The sequence below is a fragment of the Schistocerca gregaria genome, chromosome 3, assembly GCF_023897955.1.
Source record: "Schistocerca gregaria isolate iqSchGreg1 chromosome 3, iqSchGreg1.2, whole genome shotgun sequence".
In the NCBI taxonomy this organism is placed as follows: domain Eukaryota; kingdom Metazoa; phylum Arthropoda; class Insecta; order Orthoptera; family Acrididae; genus Schistocerca; species Schistocerca gregaria.
This window is the reverse complement of record NC_064922.1, coordinates 151995657-152010589: the sequence shown is the minus strand read 5'-3', so window position 1 is coordinate 152010589 and position 14933 is coordinate 151995657. Positions and strand designations below refer to the sequence as shown.

Sequence of the window (14933 nt, the reverse complement as noted above, 5' to 3'; positions counted from 1 at the left end):
GTGCCCCATATACAGACATTGTGACGGTTGACTTTCCCGTTAGTGTGGAAAGTTGCTTCATCACTAAACACAATCTTTGAAATGAAAGATTCATTTGTTTCCATTTGAGCAAGGATAAAATCACAGAAATCGATTCTTTTAATCTTATCAGCTGCAGACAGTGCTTGAACCAATTTCAGACGATAAGGTTTCATAACTAACCTTTTTCGTAGGACTCTCCATACAGTTGATTGTGGAATTTGCAGCTCTCTACTAGCTCTGAGAGTCGATTGTCCTGGGCTGCGAACAAATGCTTGCTGGATGCGTGCTACATTTTCATCACTCATTCTCGGCCGTCCAGAACTTTTCCCTTTGCACAAACACCCATTCTCTGTAAACTGTTTATACCAACGTTTAATACACCACCTATCAGGAGGTTTAACACCATACTTCGTTCGAAATGCACGCTGAACAACTGTCGTCGATTCACTTCTGCCGTACTCAATAACACAAAAAGCTTTCTGTTGAGCGGTCGCCATCTTAGCATCAACTGACGCTGACGCCTAGTCAACAGCGCCTCAAGCGAACAAATGTACAACTAAATGAAACTTTATAGCTCCCTTAATTCGCCGACAGATAGTGCTTAGCTCTGCCTTTTGTCGTTGCAGAGTTTTAAATTCCTAAAGTTGTATTCTATTTGAATCGCCCTGTATGTTACCTTATACAGGGTGTTACAAAAAGGTACGGCCGAAATTTCAGGAAACATTCCTCACACACAAATAAAGAAAAGATGTTATGTGGACATATGTGCGGAAACGCTTAATTTCCATGTTAGAGCTCATTTTAGTTTCGTCAGTATGTACTGTATTTCCTCGATTCACCGCCATGATTTCATGCGGGATACTCTACCTGTGCTGCTAGAACATATGCCTTTACAAGTACGACAGAACATGTGGTTCATGAACGATGGAGCTCCTGCACATTTCAGTCGAAGTGTTCGTACGCTTCTCAACAACAGAATCGGTGACCGATGGATTGGTAGAGGCGGACCAATTCCATGGACTCCACGCTGTCCTGACCTCAACCCTCTTGACTTTCATTTATGGGGACATTTGAAAGCTCTTGTCTAAGCAACCACGGTACCAAATGTAGAGACTCTTCGTGCTCGTATTGTGGTCGGTTGTGATACAATACGCCATTCTCCAGGGCTGCATCAGCACATCAAGGATTCCATGCGATGGATGGTGGATGCATGTATCCTCGCTAACGGAGGAAATTTTGAACATTTCCTGTAACAAAGTGTTTGAAGTCACGCTGGTACGCTCTGTTGCTGTATGTTTCCATTCCATGATTAACGTGATTTGAAGAGAAGTAATAAAAAGAGCTCTAACATGGAAAGTAAGCGTTTCTGGACACATGTCCACGTAACATGTTTTCTTTCTTTGTGTGTGAGGAATGTTTCCTGAAAGTTTGGCCGTACCTTTTTGTAACACGCTGAATAGGCGCTGCCAACCGCATCGCCGTTTTTCTATCTTTATATGTCTCTGTATTTGAATACTCATTCCTATACCAGTTTCTTTGGTGCACAGTGTACAAGACAGCCGATGTCAGCTACAGTATTCGACAAGTTTCATTGTGAATCAAGGTCATACTCCAGTTAATGGATATATCCAAGAAATTCTAAATCCTAGTACATGTGGAAGACTGACTGTAGTCTTTTATCTGCTGGATCTAGTTGTAACTAAAAGGCAGGCCGTCTGTTCTCTAAGTAGAACCACCGATTGACTGTTTAGGCGATTCCCTTTTGTCGGTCCGGGCCGTCCACATAAATACCTGGGGCGTAGAAAGATAGCGAGCGAAGCTCTACTTCCGTGTATTTGATTGTACTTTCGCCCATAAATATAGTAAACTGTTCCTGACGGCAATTTCGTGGCTCCATCGTCTCTGGGCTAAATTCTCGTGAATGTTGGCAAAACATGGTTGTTTCGTGTTGCGCTTATGGCTGTACTCGGCGTTTTGTCGGGGGAAATGGCATTACATTTCACGTGTGTTTCTATGATAGTGCAGATGCGTTTATTGAAATCTGCTGAAGTGTCTTTTATATGTTTTTTACTCTTGAAATAGAGTGAAGTGTTGAAAGTGATGCCTGTAAAGCCAGACTCATATTACATTTTGGAAAGTATCTATGATAATTCGGTTACGGAAGTAAGTGTAACTGTTTCTCGTTCCTACTCCAATTTTGGCGCCTATAGTTGACAAAATTCCCATATCCCATTTTCTTTTATAAGTGACTAGAGCTCAAAACGTGGCAAATTCTATGTTTAAAGTTTTGACACGAGCCCACTCTTACCGTTTAAAAGAATTTTAACAACATTTTGCTTTAACTGATTGTTTATGGTAATTTCGTCCCACTGCCCACCACAGTGGCATTCGATGTATTTGTTAGATTTTATAAATGGTACTGTGAACAAATCCAGGTCAAATGTAGTTCTGGCATAATTTTTCGCAAAAAAAGGTGATTTTTGTTGGAAGCGTTTGGCAGTCAATTGAGAAATGTGGGGAAAATACGATACATACGATGGCAGACCGCTGATTTGAAATCCCGCCACGTTTTGCCAACAGTCACGTGGTTTATGTTGGAGCCAAACCAGCCCTATAGCTTCTGCACAGCAAGGCCAATGTACTAGTATCTATGGTCGAAGGATTGCACCTTGAAAAGTGGGGTGGCAAAGGTGGTGCCCTCTGTAGGCCGGGCCGAAACATTGTATCGCTGCTTAACGTCTGTTTAGAAGGCAACCCAAATGTCACGGCTGTATCGCAGGCGGCTCTGAGCCCCGCGGGAATCAGCACTCCCTTGTTGACACATTTACATTGCACAAGAGAATTAACGCTTCAGATTTTCCAAAACCCCGCAAATGCCCACCATTGCGGTAAATAAGAAAGAAATGTGGCTCAAAGGAGCCTACAATCTCCTCTGTAATGGTGCAAAAGCGTGGTGCCCTCCGAAGTCACTGCTGGGCTCGACGACGCCTCATACACATGCGAGAAGATGGCCACAGCTCGGAAGTTCATGTGACCTTTAAGGTGGGTTAGTGACGTGACACTGGCACCAAATTGCATCACAATTCTGACCAATGCCACCGTAGACGTTTCAACCCTTCGTTTGACGCCTCTGCGATGGAGCTCACTACTGCGACACTAGCGTTTAAATTACGCGATTTTATTGTGAGTAATTGAGGAAAACATTCCAGACACACCGCAGCTCACAACCCATATGAAAATGCCTCAGGAAGTAGCATAATGTGCGTCAATGAAACCAGCCTTTCATTTGGGCGTTGGTTCTCACACATTTCGCAGTCGAAAACGAAAGTTCGCAATGCGATGAGCAAGGAAAGACGTTCTTGACAACCGATGACACTGCCGAAACCTTAGGACGTTTCAGCCTTCCTCTAATGAGGCTACTTCTTCACTGAACGTGGTCTTTCCCCTTTGGAGCGCAGTGCTACAGCAATTTTTGCTTTCATCTGCAGGGACCAGAGACAGTTTAAAAGAGACACTAGAGGCGGTGGTTTAAAAGTAATCGACGAAATTTCAGCGTGATCTGATGCAACAAAGAGTACTTGCACTTTTTAAGTCTTCCTGTATTCCATCCTCCTATGGTGTGATCATGGGGACGTACATTTGACTAGTCGCTCTAACGAAGTAGGCAAGTGTCAGCAATATTTCTCGTGGTCTTATCGTGACGTGTTTATCTTCTGCCGTTAGGTCAGACGATAGAAATGCCACTTGCACGCTTAGAGTAGCAAATTGACGGTGACCAACTTTAAACAGAACTTGTTATTATTTTAATAAATGTGTTTGAAAATTAATCAAGCATAAAAATTACTTAACTTGGTTCTGGGTGCTATTTACAATTGACAATCTGAAGTTCCTTTCGTATTGGTACGTTAATCTTATTCTCACATATATGTCTGATACTTGACAAAAGTGTCTATATATTTATCTTGATGGCTATGTACAGGAATATGGTAATCTTATTAGGCGCAGGCTGAAACTTGACTATATACTGGTACAGACAAATGTAGAACTCGTAAAGACTGGTGCAGACTGACTAATCGGAGGTCTGTACACTCGTTAAATGTAACCGTAGGCTTCCGCGGCCGTTGTCAATGCCAATAAAATTCTTCTGGGTTAGAGACCGCATTGTCATTTATAAAATTCCAACGTTTCGGCGTCTGTTGCAAGACGCCTTCCTCAGGGTGTGTTGCTAACTGCTGAATGCGCGCAAGTGTGGGTACATATATACTATTGGGTGTGAGGATGAGGAGGAAGGGTACTAGGAGTTCATTTTATTGGCGTTTGCATTGCGTCTTGTTATTGGCGGAAATAGGCGTTTTCCATTGGAGTTTCCTTTAGTGCCTGCCATTGGTGGAAATCGGCGAATAGGAGACTTAGCGGCGACTGCAGCGTAGCGTTGTTTACTAACTGCCTAGTATCGACTAGGCCGCGTCAGCGCTCTCTGTACCATCCTCCGCTGTGGCCTACCGCACACCTGTTCCTTTGCGCGAACTGTCCTTCCGCAAAGCTGTCACAAGTGAATGTCACAAGTGAATGTACCACCAGTCGCCAGGTGACGAAGTTCGACAAATTGCAACGGAAAACAAGACATGAAGGACAAGTTTTGGATACGCGACGAACAGTGGTGAACCTATCCAGCCACACCTTGAGCGATGCAGCCACAAAAGTTTTGGCGAAAGGGATGAACTATGCAATCGCACCAAAACTAGTACCGAAAGAAGACATTATCGAATCAGTGGAGGCCTCGGTACGCCATCTACCACAAGCAGAAGTAGAGAAGATCCGACAAGAAACAGTACGAGTCTTGGCTCACGCAAAGCCTCCGAAGCAAAACATCAGTAAAGAGGAACGTCATGCCATCAAGGAGCTGAAGAACAACTCTCAGATTGTGATAATACAGGCGGACAAGGGAAATGCCACCGTAGTGTTGGACACAGTAGGTTACGATAAGCGGATGGAGGATCTTTTGAAGGAACCCATTTACCATAAACTTAAGGGGGATCCGACGGTCAAGATAGTGAAATCGACGCAAGCGCTGCTGAAGCAAACCAGGATGAATTTTGACACGACCCGTAGACTCATTCCACAGGTGCCACAGGCACCAAGAATATATTGGGTACCAAAGATCCACAAAGAAGCCTTCCCTTTACGGCCTATAGTGAGTAGTATCAACTCGCCGACCTACAAATTAGCGAAAGAATTGTCTCCGAAGCTTAGACGTTTAGTGAGACATACAGATGCATACGTCAAGGACTCCACCCATTTTACAGCACTTTTGAAAGAGAAGCGGGTCTCTGATACGGATTTGATGGTCAGTTTTGACGTGAAATCTTTGTTCACGTATGTACCCGTGACGGACACCATGAACATCTTAGAGGAACGCATGGCACCTGACATCAGCGAGCTAGTGCTCCACTGTTTGACGACCACCTATTTTAGGTGGAAAGGGGATTTTTACGAGCAGACGGACGGTGTTGCTATGGGTTCCCCTCTTTCGCCAGCTGCAGCAGACATTTTTATGCAAGCATTCGAAGAAACAGCACTCCTGTCCGCGCCATTACGCCCGGAATGCTGGCTACGATACGTGGATGACACCTTTGTTATCTGGCCACACGGAGAAGAAGGGCTTCAGAACTTCCACGAACATCTTAACCAGCAGCACAGCAAAATTCATTTTACCATGGAGATTGAAACGAACGGGGTATTGCCTTTTCTCGACGTAGAAGTTTATCGTAAGCCAGACGGGAAGCTTGGACACAGAGTTTACAGGAAGCCCACCAACACGGACAAGTACCTGCATGCATCCTCCCACCACCATCCTATGCAAAAGAATTCGGCCCTACGAACTTTAACTAAAAGAGCCTACAGGATCAGCGATGAATACAACCTGCAAGCTGAACTGCAGAACCTCAGGACCATTTTTGGAGCTAATGGCTACGACATGAGGCTGATACGCAAAACCATGGCGCCGAAGGAGGAGGGCAACAGGGAAATACAGAACGAAGCACAGAACACCGCCGTGCTACCGTATGTACAAGGGGTTACTGAACGTCTGGGCAAAATTCTCCGTCGGGCAGGTATTAAGCCGATTTTTCGTAGCAACAACAAAATAAAAGACATTCTGGGCTCGACAAAAGATACAATTGACAGGTTTCATGCCGCCGGAGTTTATGAAATCGAGTGTGAATGTGGACTGGTGTATGTAGGTGAGACTGGGCGTCCAATAAGCACGAGGCTAACTGAACATGAGAGATATATCCGCCTCAAACAATATAGCAAATCAGCGGTGTCAGAACATCATGAGCAGTGCAGGATGAACATAGAATTTCGAGAGGCCCGAGTACTGGCGAAACAGCCGTTTAGTTTGAGGAGGAAGATTAGAGAGGCTATAGAAATAGCCAAGCGACCCGATAATATGAACAGAGAAGACGGGTACAGACTTCCAGCGTCTTGGCTGCCTGCTGTGACAGCTTTGCGGAAGGACAGCTCGCGCAAAGCAACAGGCGTGCGGTAGGCCACAGCGGAGGATGGTACACAGGGCGCTGACGCGGTCTAGTCGATACTAGGCAGTTAGTAAACAACGCTACGCTGCAGTCGCCGCTAAGTCTCCTATTCGCCAATTTCCACCAATGGCAGGCAGTAAAGGAAACTCCAATGGAAAACGCCTATTTCCGCCAATAACAAGACGCAATACAAACGCCAATAAAATGAACTCCTAGTACCCTTCCTCCTCATCCTCACATCCAATCACAACACTCTTCCATAGTATATATGTACCCACACTTGCGCTCAATCAGCAGTTAGCAACACACCCTGAGGAAGGCGTCTTGCAACAGACGCCGAAACGTTGGAATTTTATAAATGACAATGCGGTCTCTAACCCAGAAGAATTTTATTGACGTCTGTACACTCGTTATAATACCTCGCGCGTTCATGTATCACTGTGCGAGTGTGATCCGCGAGGAGAAAAGGATCTACGTTAGCAGCAATATCATTGGCTGCGTTACATATTAATACGCGGATCGGCGGAAGCAGAATTTGGTCCGTCTCTAAGACAGCGCCATCTCGTAGTGCGGAGACGGACGAGCGCTGCGCCTATGCTGTTGTGCTTAGCGGGGCGCGCTCTAGTGGGAAAGTTATGAACGCGCTGACTACGCGGAACTATGTACACAAAAAATATATACTTGAATAAATCGGCAAAGGATTTGTCTAAGATGCTTCCAGTTCGGCAACATCCTCAGCAACACTCACGCACCTTAACTGAGCCCATTACATATGTACATGTCTAAAACTTCGGCTTACTTCCAGTCTTGCGGCTGCTCCTGCGGCTGAGGTATTAGGCAACCACTTAGACACTCCTTCGATGAGGTTTGCTTACCATCAGGCGCTAGAGCTGTCGAGTTGCTGAAATGTTGTCGCAGTTTCCGACAGACGCAGTTTAACATGATCAAATAAGTTACACCGCTAGTACCGAGGGTATTGCCAAATTCGGGTTCTTAGAGGGACCCTTTGCCATTTTATTCGCGCGCATGTTAATGTTGCACTATACTGAGGTCACGTCGCAGGAGGGTTCAAAAATCGTAAGTACTCCTCAATGCTTCGAATGACGCTGAAATTCCGTCGAATTGTTTTGAACGGTTTCTGTTGGTTCTAGCTTGTACACGAGAGCAAAAACTGCGATCGTGCTGCACTCTAAAGGGGTGGGATCACGTTCATTTAGGATGCAGCGCCACAATGTCCGCCGGCTGCTGTGGACGAGCGGTTCTAGGCGCTTCAGTCCGGAACCCTGCTGCTGCTACGGTCCCAGGTTCGAATCCTGCCTCGGGCATGAGTGTGTGTAACGTCCTTAGGTTTAAGTAGTTCTAAGTCTAGGAGACTGATGGCCTCAGGTGTTAAGTGCCATAGTGCTTGGAGCCACTTGAACTGGACCACAATGTCCTTAGAGAAGGGAGTTGAAACTTGCGACGGTATCAGTAGTGTCAAGGGTAGCCAGGAACCACTTCCTCCTGTTCATCGCACTGTGAACTGTGCGCGCAGTGTGTGGGAATCAACGCCCAAAATGAAGGGGTTGTTTCATTGACGCCCTTTAAGCAGCCCCCTTACGCATTTTCGTATTGATTCCGAGCGGCGTTGAGTCTGGAATGTTTTCCTCGGCCAACCGTAAGATAACCGCGTTTCTGACCTCCACCGCAGAGGCGTCAGAATAAGGGGAAAAATGTCAGTAACAGGAGCTGTGACGACCTTCCCATCGTGTGAAGTCACCACTGTGGCTTTGGGCAGGTTTATGGTCTGGCGTGACTACAAGCTCCGAAAAGAAGATGGAGAACGCCATAGCAGAAAAGGCGGTGAAACGACATGGGCCAATGGTGTGCTGATTACGACCGCACCACAAGAGGAGCGCCTTGTAGCCGAAGAGAAAATAACTGACGCTCCTGCCAGCCTCGATAGCACAGTATCAGCTCAGCACCATACGGATACTAGCAGATCAGCACAGTATTAGCACAGTACTAGACCCGGCCTAGCGGAGAGCATTACGACAGCAGTGACGTGTTATCCATATTGGAACGTTATTTCTATTTTGAACTGCAATTTGCTTAACCTTAAATATAAAGGGAGTGGAAGGACTTGACCCATAGAGTGACCATTTCATTTCAACACATTTATTTGCGTCATATATAAATCATTAAGAAAATTACAATTATAAATCAGATAATTTCTTTAAGAAACGCCATTCAGGCAGACTTTACAAACTGCTTGTTATACACTCCTGGAAATTGAAATAAGAACACCGTGAATTCATTGTCCCAGGAAGGGGAAACTTTATTGACACATTCCTGGGGTCAGATACATCACATGATCACACTGACAGAACCACAGGCACATAGACACAGGCAACAGAGCATGCACAATGTCGGCACTAGTACAGTGTATATCCACCTTTCGCAGCAATGCAGGCTGCTATTCTCCCATGGAGACGATCGTAGAGATGCTGGATGTAGTCCTGTGGAACGGCTTGCCATGCCATTTCCACCTGGCGCCTCAGTTGGACCGCGTGAGACGACGCTTCATCAAGTCCCAAACATGCTCAATGGGGGACAGATCCGGAGATCTTGCTGACCAGGGTAGTTGACTTACACCTTCTAGAGCACGTTGGGTGGCACGGGATACATGCGGACGTGCATTGTCCTGTTGGAACAGCAAGTTCCCTTGCCGGTCTAGGAATGGTAGAACGATGGGTTCGATGACGGTTTGGATGTACCGTGCACTATTCAGTGTCCCCTCGACGATCACCAGAGGTGTACGGCCAGTGTAGGAGATCGCTCCCCACACCATGATGCCGGGTGTTGGCCCTGTGTGCCTCGGTCGTATGCAGTCCTGATTGTGGCGCTCACCTGCACGGCGCCAAACACGCATACGACCATCATTGGCACCAAGGCAGAAGTGACTCTCATCGCTGAAGACGACACGTCTCCATTCGTCCCTCCATTCACGCCTGTCGCGACACCACTGGAGGCGGGCTGCACGATGTTGGGGCGTGAGCGGAAGACGGCCTAACGGTGTGCGAGACCGTAGCCCAGCTTCATGGAGACGGTTGCGAATGGTCCTCGCCGATACCCAAGGAGCAACAGTGTCCCTAATTTGCTGGGAAGTGGCGGTGCGGTCCCCTACGGCACTGCGTAGGATCCTACGGTCTTGGCGTGCATCAGTGCGTCGCTGCGGTCCGGTCCCAGGTCGACGGGCACGTGCACCTTCCACCGACGACTGGCGACAACATCGATGTACTGTGGAGACCTCACGCCCCACGTGTTGAGCAATTCGGCGGTACGTCCACCCGGCCTCCCGCATGCCCACTATACGCCCTCGCTCAAAGTCCGTCAACTGCACATACGGTTCACGTCCACGCTGTCGCGGCATGCTACCAGTGTTAAAGACTGCGATGGAGCTCCGTATGCCACGGCAAACTGGCTGACACTGACGGCGGCGGTGCACAAATGCTGAGCAGCTAGCGCCATTCGACGGCCAACACCGCGGTTCCTGGTGTGTCCGCTGTGCCGTGCGTGTGATCATTGCTTGTACAGCCCTCTCGCAGTGTCAGGAGCAAGTATGGTGGGTCTGACACACCGGTGTCAATTTGTTCTTTTTTCCATTTCCAGGAGTGTATAAAACCACTAATGAATTAATCACTTTGAAAATATTTAAAAACCCGCCACTGAGGCCAGTTTTACAAACTGTTTGTTGTATGAAACCACAAGCGAATTAATCTCTTAGCAAACATTTAAAAAACCGCCACTGGCCAAGTAAATCGTTTAAAATAAACTTTACAACAAATAACCAGGAAATGAATTGTTGTTTCCACATAGATTAAAAACCGCCCCTCCCAGGCGAGATATTACCAAACAACTTTACAAAGTTATAGAAAGATTGATCAATAATAACCTAGTTATTTCCCCTTTAAAATTGACACACGCCACTAAGGCTGAATTGCACCGCAATTTTAGAAAAAGGTTTCGATTAAGACACATTCTTCTAGAAATCCCTCAAAATTCTTAAGACAAATATCTTCAACGTTTAACCCGGGCAACCTTGTAGAGCCACTACAAGTTTTAGAAAACTGCAGCTTGTACAATAACTGAGGTCCGAGATTGTGAGACCGTGACTTGGCCACGAACGGTGGAGGCTACTGAGTATTTATCTTCGAATTAAGATGTGGACTCCGTTTGTACTTCCACCCCGTTCAGAACACCGAAATCGGCACCGAAAAACACACGCGAGCTCAGGCGAAGTCCACCGCCCGTACGCCCGCTAATAATTTAATAGGGGAGGCTTTGCATTTTGGTGGCCCACTGCTTCCGCTCCCTGAAACATAAATCAGAAGCGACAACAGGGAAGGAAACAAATCTTTCTTCACCTTAATACTCAAACTTATACAGAAAACTACTTCGATAAAATTGACAATAATAAAACTGATTTCTTTCCTTTAAGCAGAACCACGTACACGAATGATGCAAACGGAACTGGCTCATTTAAACACAAGCCTCACATGGAGCACCTTATGTGGGCCTGTAAGGTACCACACGGCAATATTTAGACACGGAATATAGATCGTTCGGTAAGGCTGCGTACACGTATCAATGTTTCAGACACTTGCCACCTGAAGTAAGAACAATACTATTAAGGAGCGAAGCTCACACTTAATAAGAGGCATGAAATATCACATCACAGTCCTTTGCTGCCTCATGAGCAATCATCATTATATTTCGCTAATCGTTGGTGGGACTTGAATTACTTAACTTGATGCCAGCTGCTGGATAGATGTGGCGAGGGCACCAGACGTTGCTTAGTCCGAGAGTAACAGCGTGTTCCTTCACGGAAGCGAGCACATGCATAGCTTCACGAGGTTGCCATGAAGCCACAGCGCCGGCCCGCTGTTACTGACCCCAGTACGATGGAGCGCTAACTGCCGCCCGTACTCGGGCACACCGTGCTCGCCGTCGTCTCTCCAACGTCTCGCTAATACGCTCACTTCCGCGTGCCGTGGCCAACGTTGTTGCCCCTTTCCACTCCGTACTGCCCGCTATATCCTGAGCCGGCCCAGGCCCCAAAGACAAACTTATGCCAGAGGGAATCGATAGTGCCTAACCAACGATAGCACTGGCACCATTCCCGCCACGGCTCACATCTCAATCGCGTACGTGGACAGCAAAGGATTTTGGTTGTTTGAATGTCACCTATCGCCTGCGACACCGTTGTAAATTCAAAGCTAAATATTGCCAATCTTCATTTTTAATAAAAACTGTTGTTGTTGTTGCTGTCGTTGTTGTGGTGGTCGTCTTCAGTCCTGAGACTGGTTTGATGCAGCTCTCCATGCTACTCTATCCTGTGCAAGCTTCTTCGCCTCCCAGTACCTACTGCAGCCTACATCCTTCTGAATCTGCTTAGTGTATTCATCTCTTGGTCTCCCACTAAGATTTTTACCCTCCACGCTGCCCTCCAGTACTAAATTGATGATCCCTTGATGCCTCAGAACATGTCCTACCAACCGATCCCTTCTTCTAGTCAAGTTGTGCCACAAACTCCTCTTCTTCCCAGTTCTATTCAATACCTCCTCGTTAGTTATGTGATCAACCCATCTAATCTTTAGCATTCTTCTGTAGCACCACATTTCGAAAGCTTCTATTCTCTTCTTGTCCAAACTGTTTATTGTCAATGTTTCATTTCCATACATGGCTACACTCCACACAAATACTTTCAGAAACGACTTACTGACACTTAAATCAATACTCCATGTTAACAAAATTCTCTCCTTTAGAAACGCTTTCCTTGCCATTCCCAGTCTACATTTGATATCCCCTCTACTTCGACCATCATCAGTTATTTTGCTCCCCAAATAGCAAAACTCCATTACTACTTTAAGTGACTAAACTATTAATGTGATTTGCTCGAATTGTTGGGTAGCTATCCGAGAAAGCAGCATCCTTTAGGCACCCTGTAAGGGGCGAGTGGCCAGGACCCCACAGCTAGTGGTGCCAGTGTGACACATTTACTCACCTCGTGCCTCACGTGTACTTCTCAGGTGTGTCCTTTTTTCGCACGTGTCGACACCTTGCTATATGGAGCATCGTCGTTTCCTGGCATGATTTCAGGGGGCGCCGCACATTTGTACCATTACAGAGGAAGATTGTAGGCTCCTTTGAGTTCGTTTTTAAACTTATTCATCGCAATGGGAGACAGTTCCCGGGCTGCGAAAAACTGATTTTGTTGCGCAAGGCAAAATCATCTTCAGGGATTACCGGTTCGGCAAGGTTTGGAATCCCGTCCATAAGTACGAGGGTCACTTCAAAATAAATGCACACTATTTTTTAAAATCCATCTTTTATTCTGCATGTTTGAAAGTTTTGCAGTGTGTAGATACATCCTTTGGGAACAATATTTTCATTTCTCCACATAATTTCCATCCCTCACAACTGCCTTGCGCCATCTTGGAACCAGCGCCTATATACCCGCAAGGTAAAATTGTGGAACAACCTGTTACAGCCACTGTTTGGCAGTGTGCACAAGGGAGTCATCATGTTCAAACCTTGTTCCACGAAGTTTCCCAAAGAGATGATAGTCACATGGAGCCAGGTCAGGACTGTAAGGCGGGTGTTTCAGTGTTGTCCATGCGAGTTTTGTGATCGCTTCCACAGTTTTTTGACTGACTTGTGACCGTGCATTGTTGTGTAACAGCAAAACATGCTGATTTTGTCGATGTGATTGAACACGACTCAGTCGAGCTTCAAGTTTTTTCAGTGCCGTCACATATGCATCAGAAATTATGGTGGTTCCATTTGGCATGATGTCCACAAGCAAGAGTCTTTCGGAATCAAAAAACACCATAGCCATAACTTTTCCAGCAGAAGATGTGGTTTTGAATTTTTTTCTGGGGTGAATTTGCATAATGCGACTCCATTATGTGCCTCTTCGTCTCTGGTGAAAAATGATGGAGCCATGTTTCATGACCTGTCACAATTCTAAATGAAATTCATCTCCACCACTTTCGTACTGTTCCAAATGTTCGCTGCATGCCGTTTTTCATGTTTCTTTGTGAGCCAGTGTCAACATACTGGGAACCCACCTAGCACAAACATTAACGCCAACACTTTCAGTATTCTGCAAACACTTCTTTCCCCTATCCCAACGTAGCGTGACAATTCGTTCAGTGTGATGCGTCTGTCAGCAGTCACCAATTCGTTAGCTCTATGCACATTGTCTGGAATGTGTGCAGCACGAGGCCTGCAGCTGCGAGGACAATCCTCAATATCGCCGTGCCCGCTTTCATCACGTAACCTGCTTGCCCACCGACTAACTGTACTGCGATCAACAGCAGCATCTCCATACACCTTTTTCAACCTCTTGTGGATGTTTCCCACAGTCTGGTTTTCACAGCACAGGAATTCTATGACAACACGTTGCTTCTGACGAACGTCAAGTGTTGCAGCCATCTGGAAGACATACTGTGACGGCGCCACTCACGGGAACACGTTGAACTAACTTTGAAAACAAGCTTGAAGCAGGTAAATCTATACACTGTAAAACTTTCACACATGTAGAATGAAAACTGTAATTTTTACAAAAATACTGTGCATTTCTTTTGGAGTGACCCTCGTGACAAGGGTTGAGGGAAAAGCACAAGGTAACGTCCCTGTGGGCGGACCGTATACGGAAACCTCCATCTCGAGAGCAGCCCCTAACTTCTAGTGGGACACCCACAACAGAGCCACAGGAAAGCCAGTGGAGGGAGACAAAGGAGGTCAGATATAAAGCGGAACTTCAGTCAGTGTTAGCCCCGGAAAATAAGAGACGTTACATTGTTGACGTGATGACGTAACGCACAGTGGCTTATGCGCCCGCATCTCTTGGTCGTGCGGTAGCGTTCTCGGTTCCGACACCCGGGTTCGATTCCCGGCGGGGTCAGGTATTTTCTCTGCCTCGTGATGGCTGGGTGTTGTGTGATGACCTTAGGTTAGTTAGGTTTAAGTAGTTCTAAGTTGTAGGGGACTGATGACCATAGATGTTAAGTCCCATAGTGCTCAGAGCCATTTGAACCATTTTTTTTTTGGCTGAGGCGGTGTGTTGTGTCGCCGCGCAGCTGATGACAGACCCGCTGCTGCTGTTCTGCGACGAGCCGACCACCGGCCTGGACTCGTTCTCGGCGCAGAAGCTGGTGCACATGCTGCGCCAGATGGCCGACCAGGGCCGCACCGTGCTGTGCACCATCCACCAGCCGTCCAGCGAGGTGCTCGACCTCTTCCACGAGGTCATCCTGCTCGCCGACGGGCGCGTCGCCTTCGCGGGCGAGCTCTCTGCCGCGCTGTCCTTCTTCAGCAGGTAACGTA

The 14933-nt window shown here is 46.7% G+C and overlaps 1 protein-coding gene across 1 annotated transcript in view; it reads left to right on the top strand.

Moving 5' to 3' along the window:
* LOC126355290 (protein scarlet-like) overlaps nt 1-14933 on the top strand; it is a 142553-nt gene that overhangs the window by 35782 nt on the left and 91838 nt on the right. The window contains exon 6 of the mRNA XM_050005579.1: nt 14687-14925. Within this exon, the coding sequence (XP_049861536.1) occupies nt 14687-14925 (239 nt within the window). The remainder of the gene's footprint in view (nt 1-14686; nt 14926-14933) is intronic.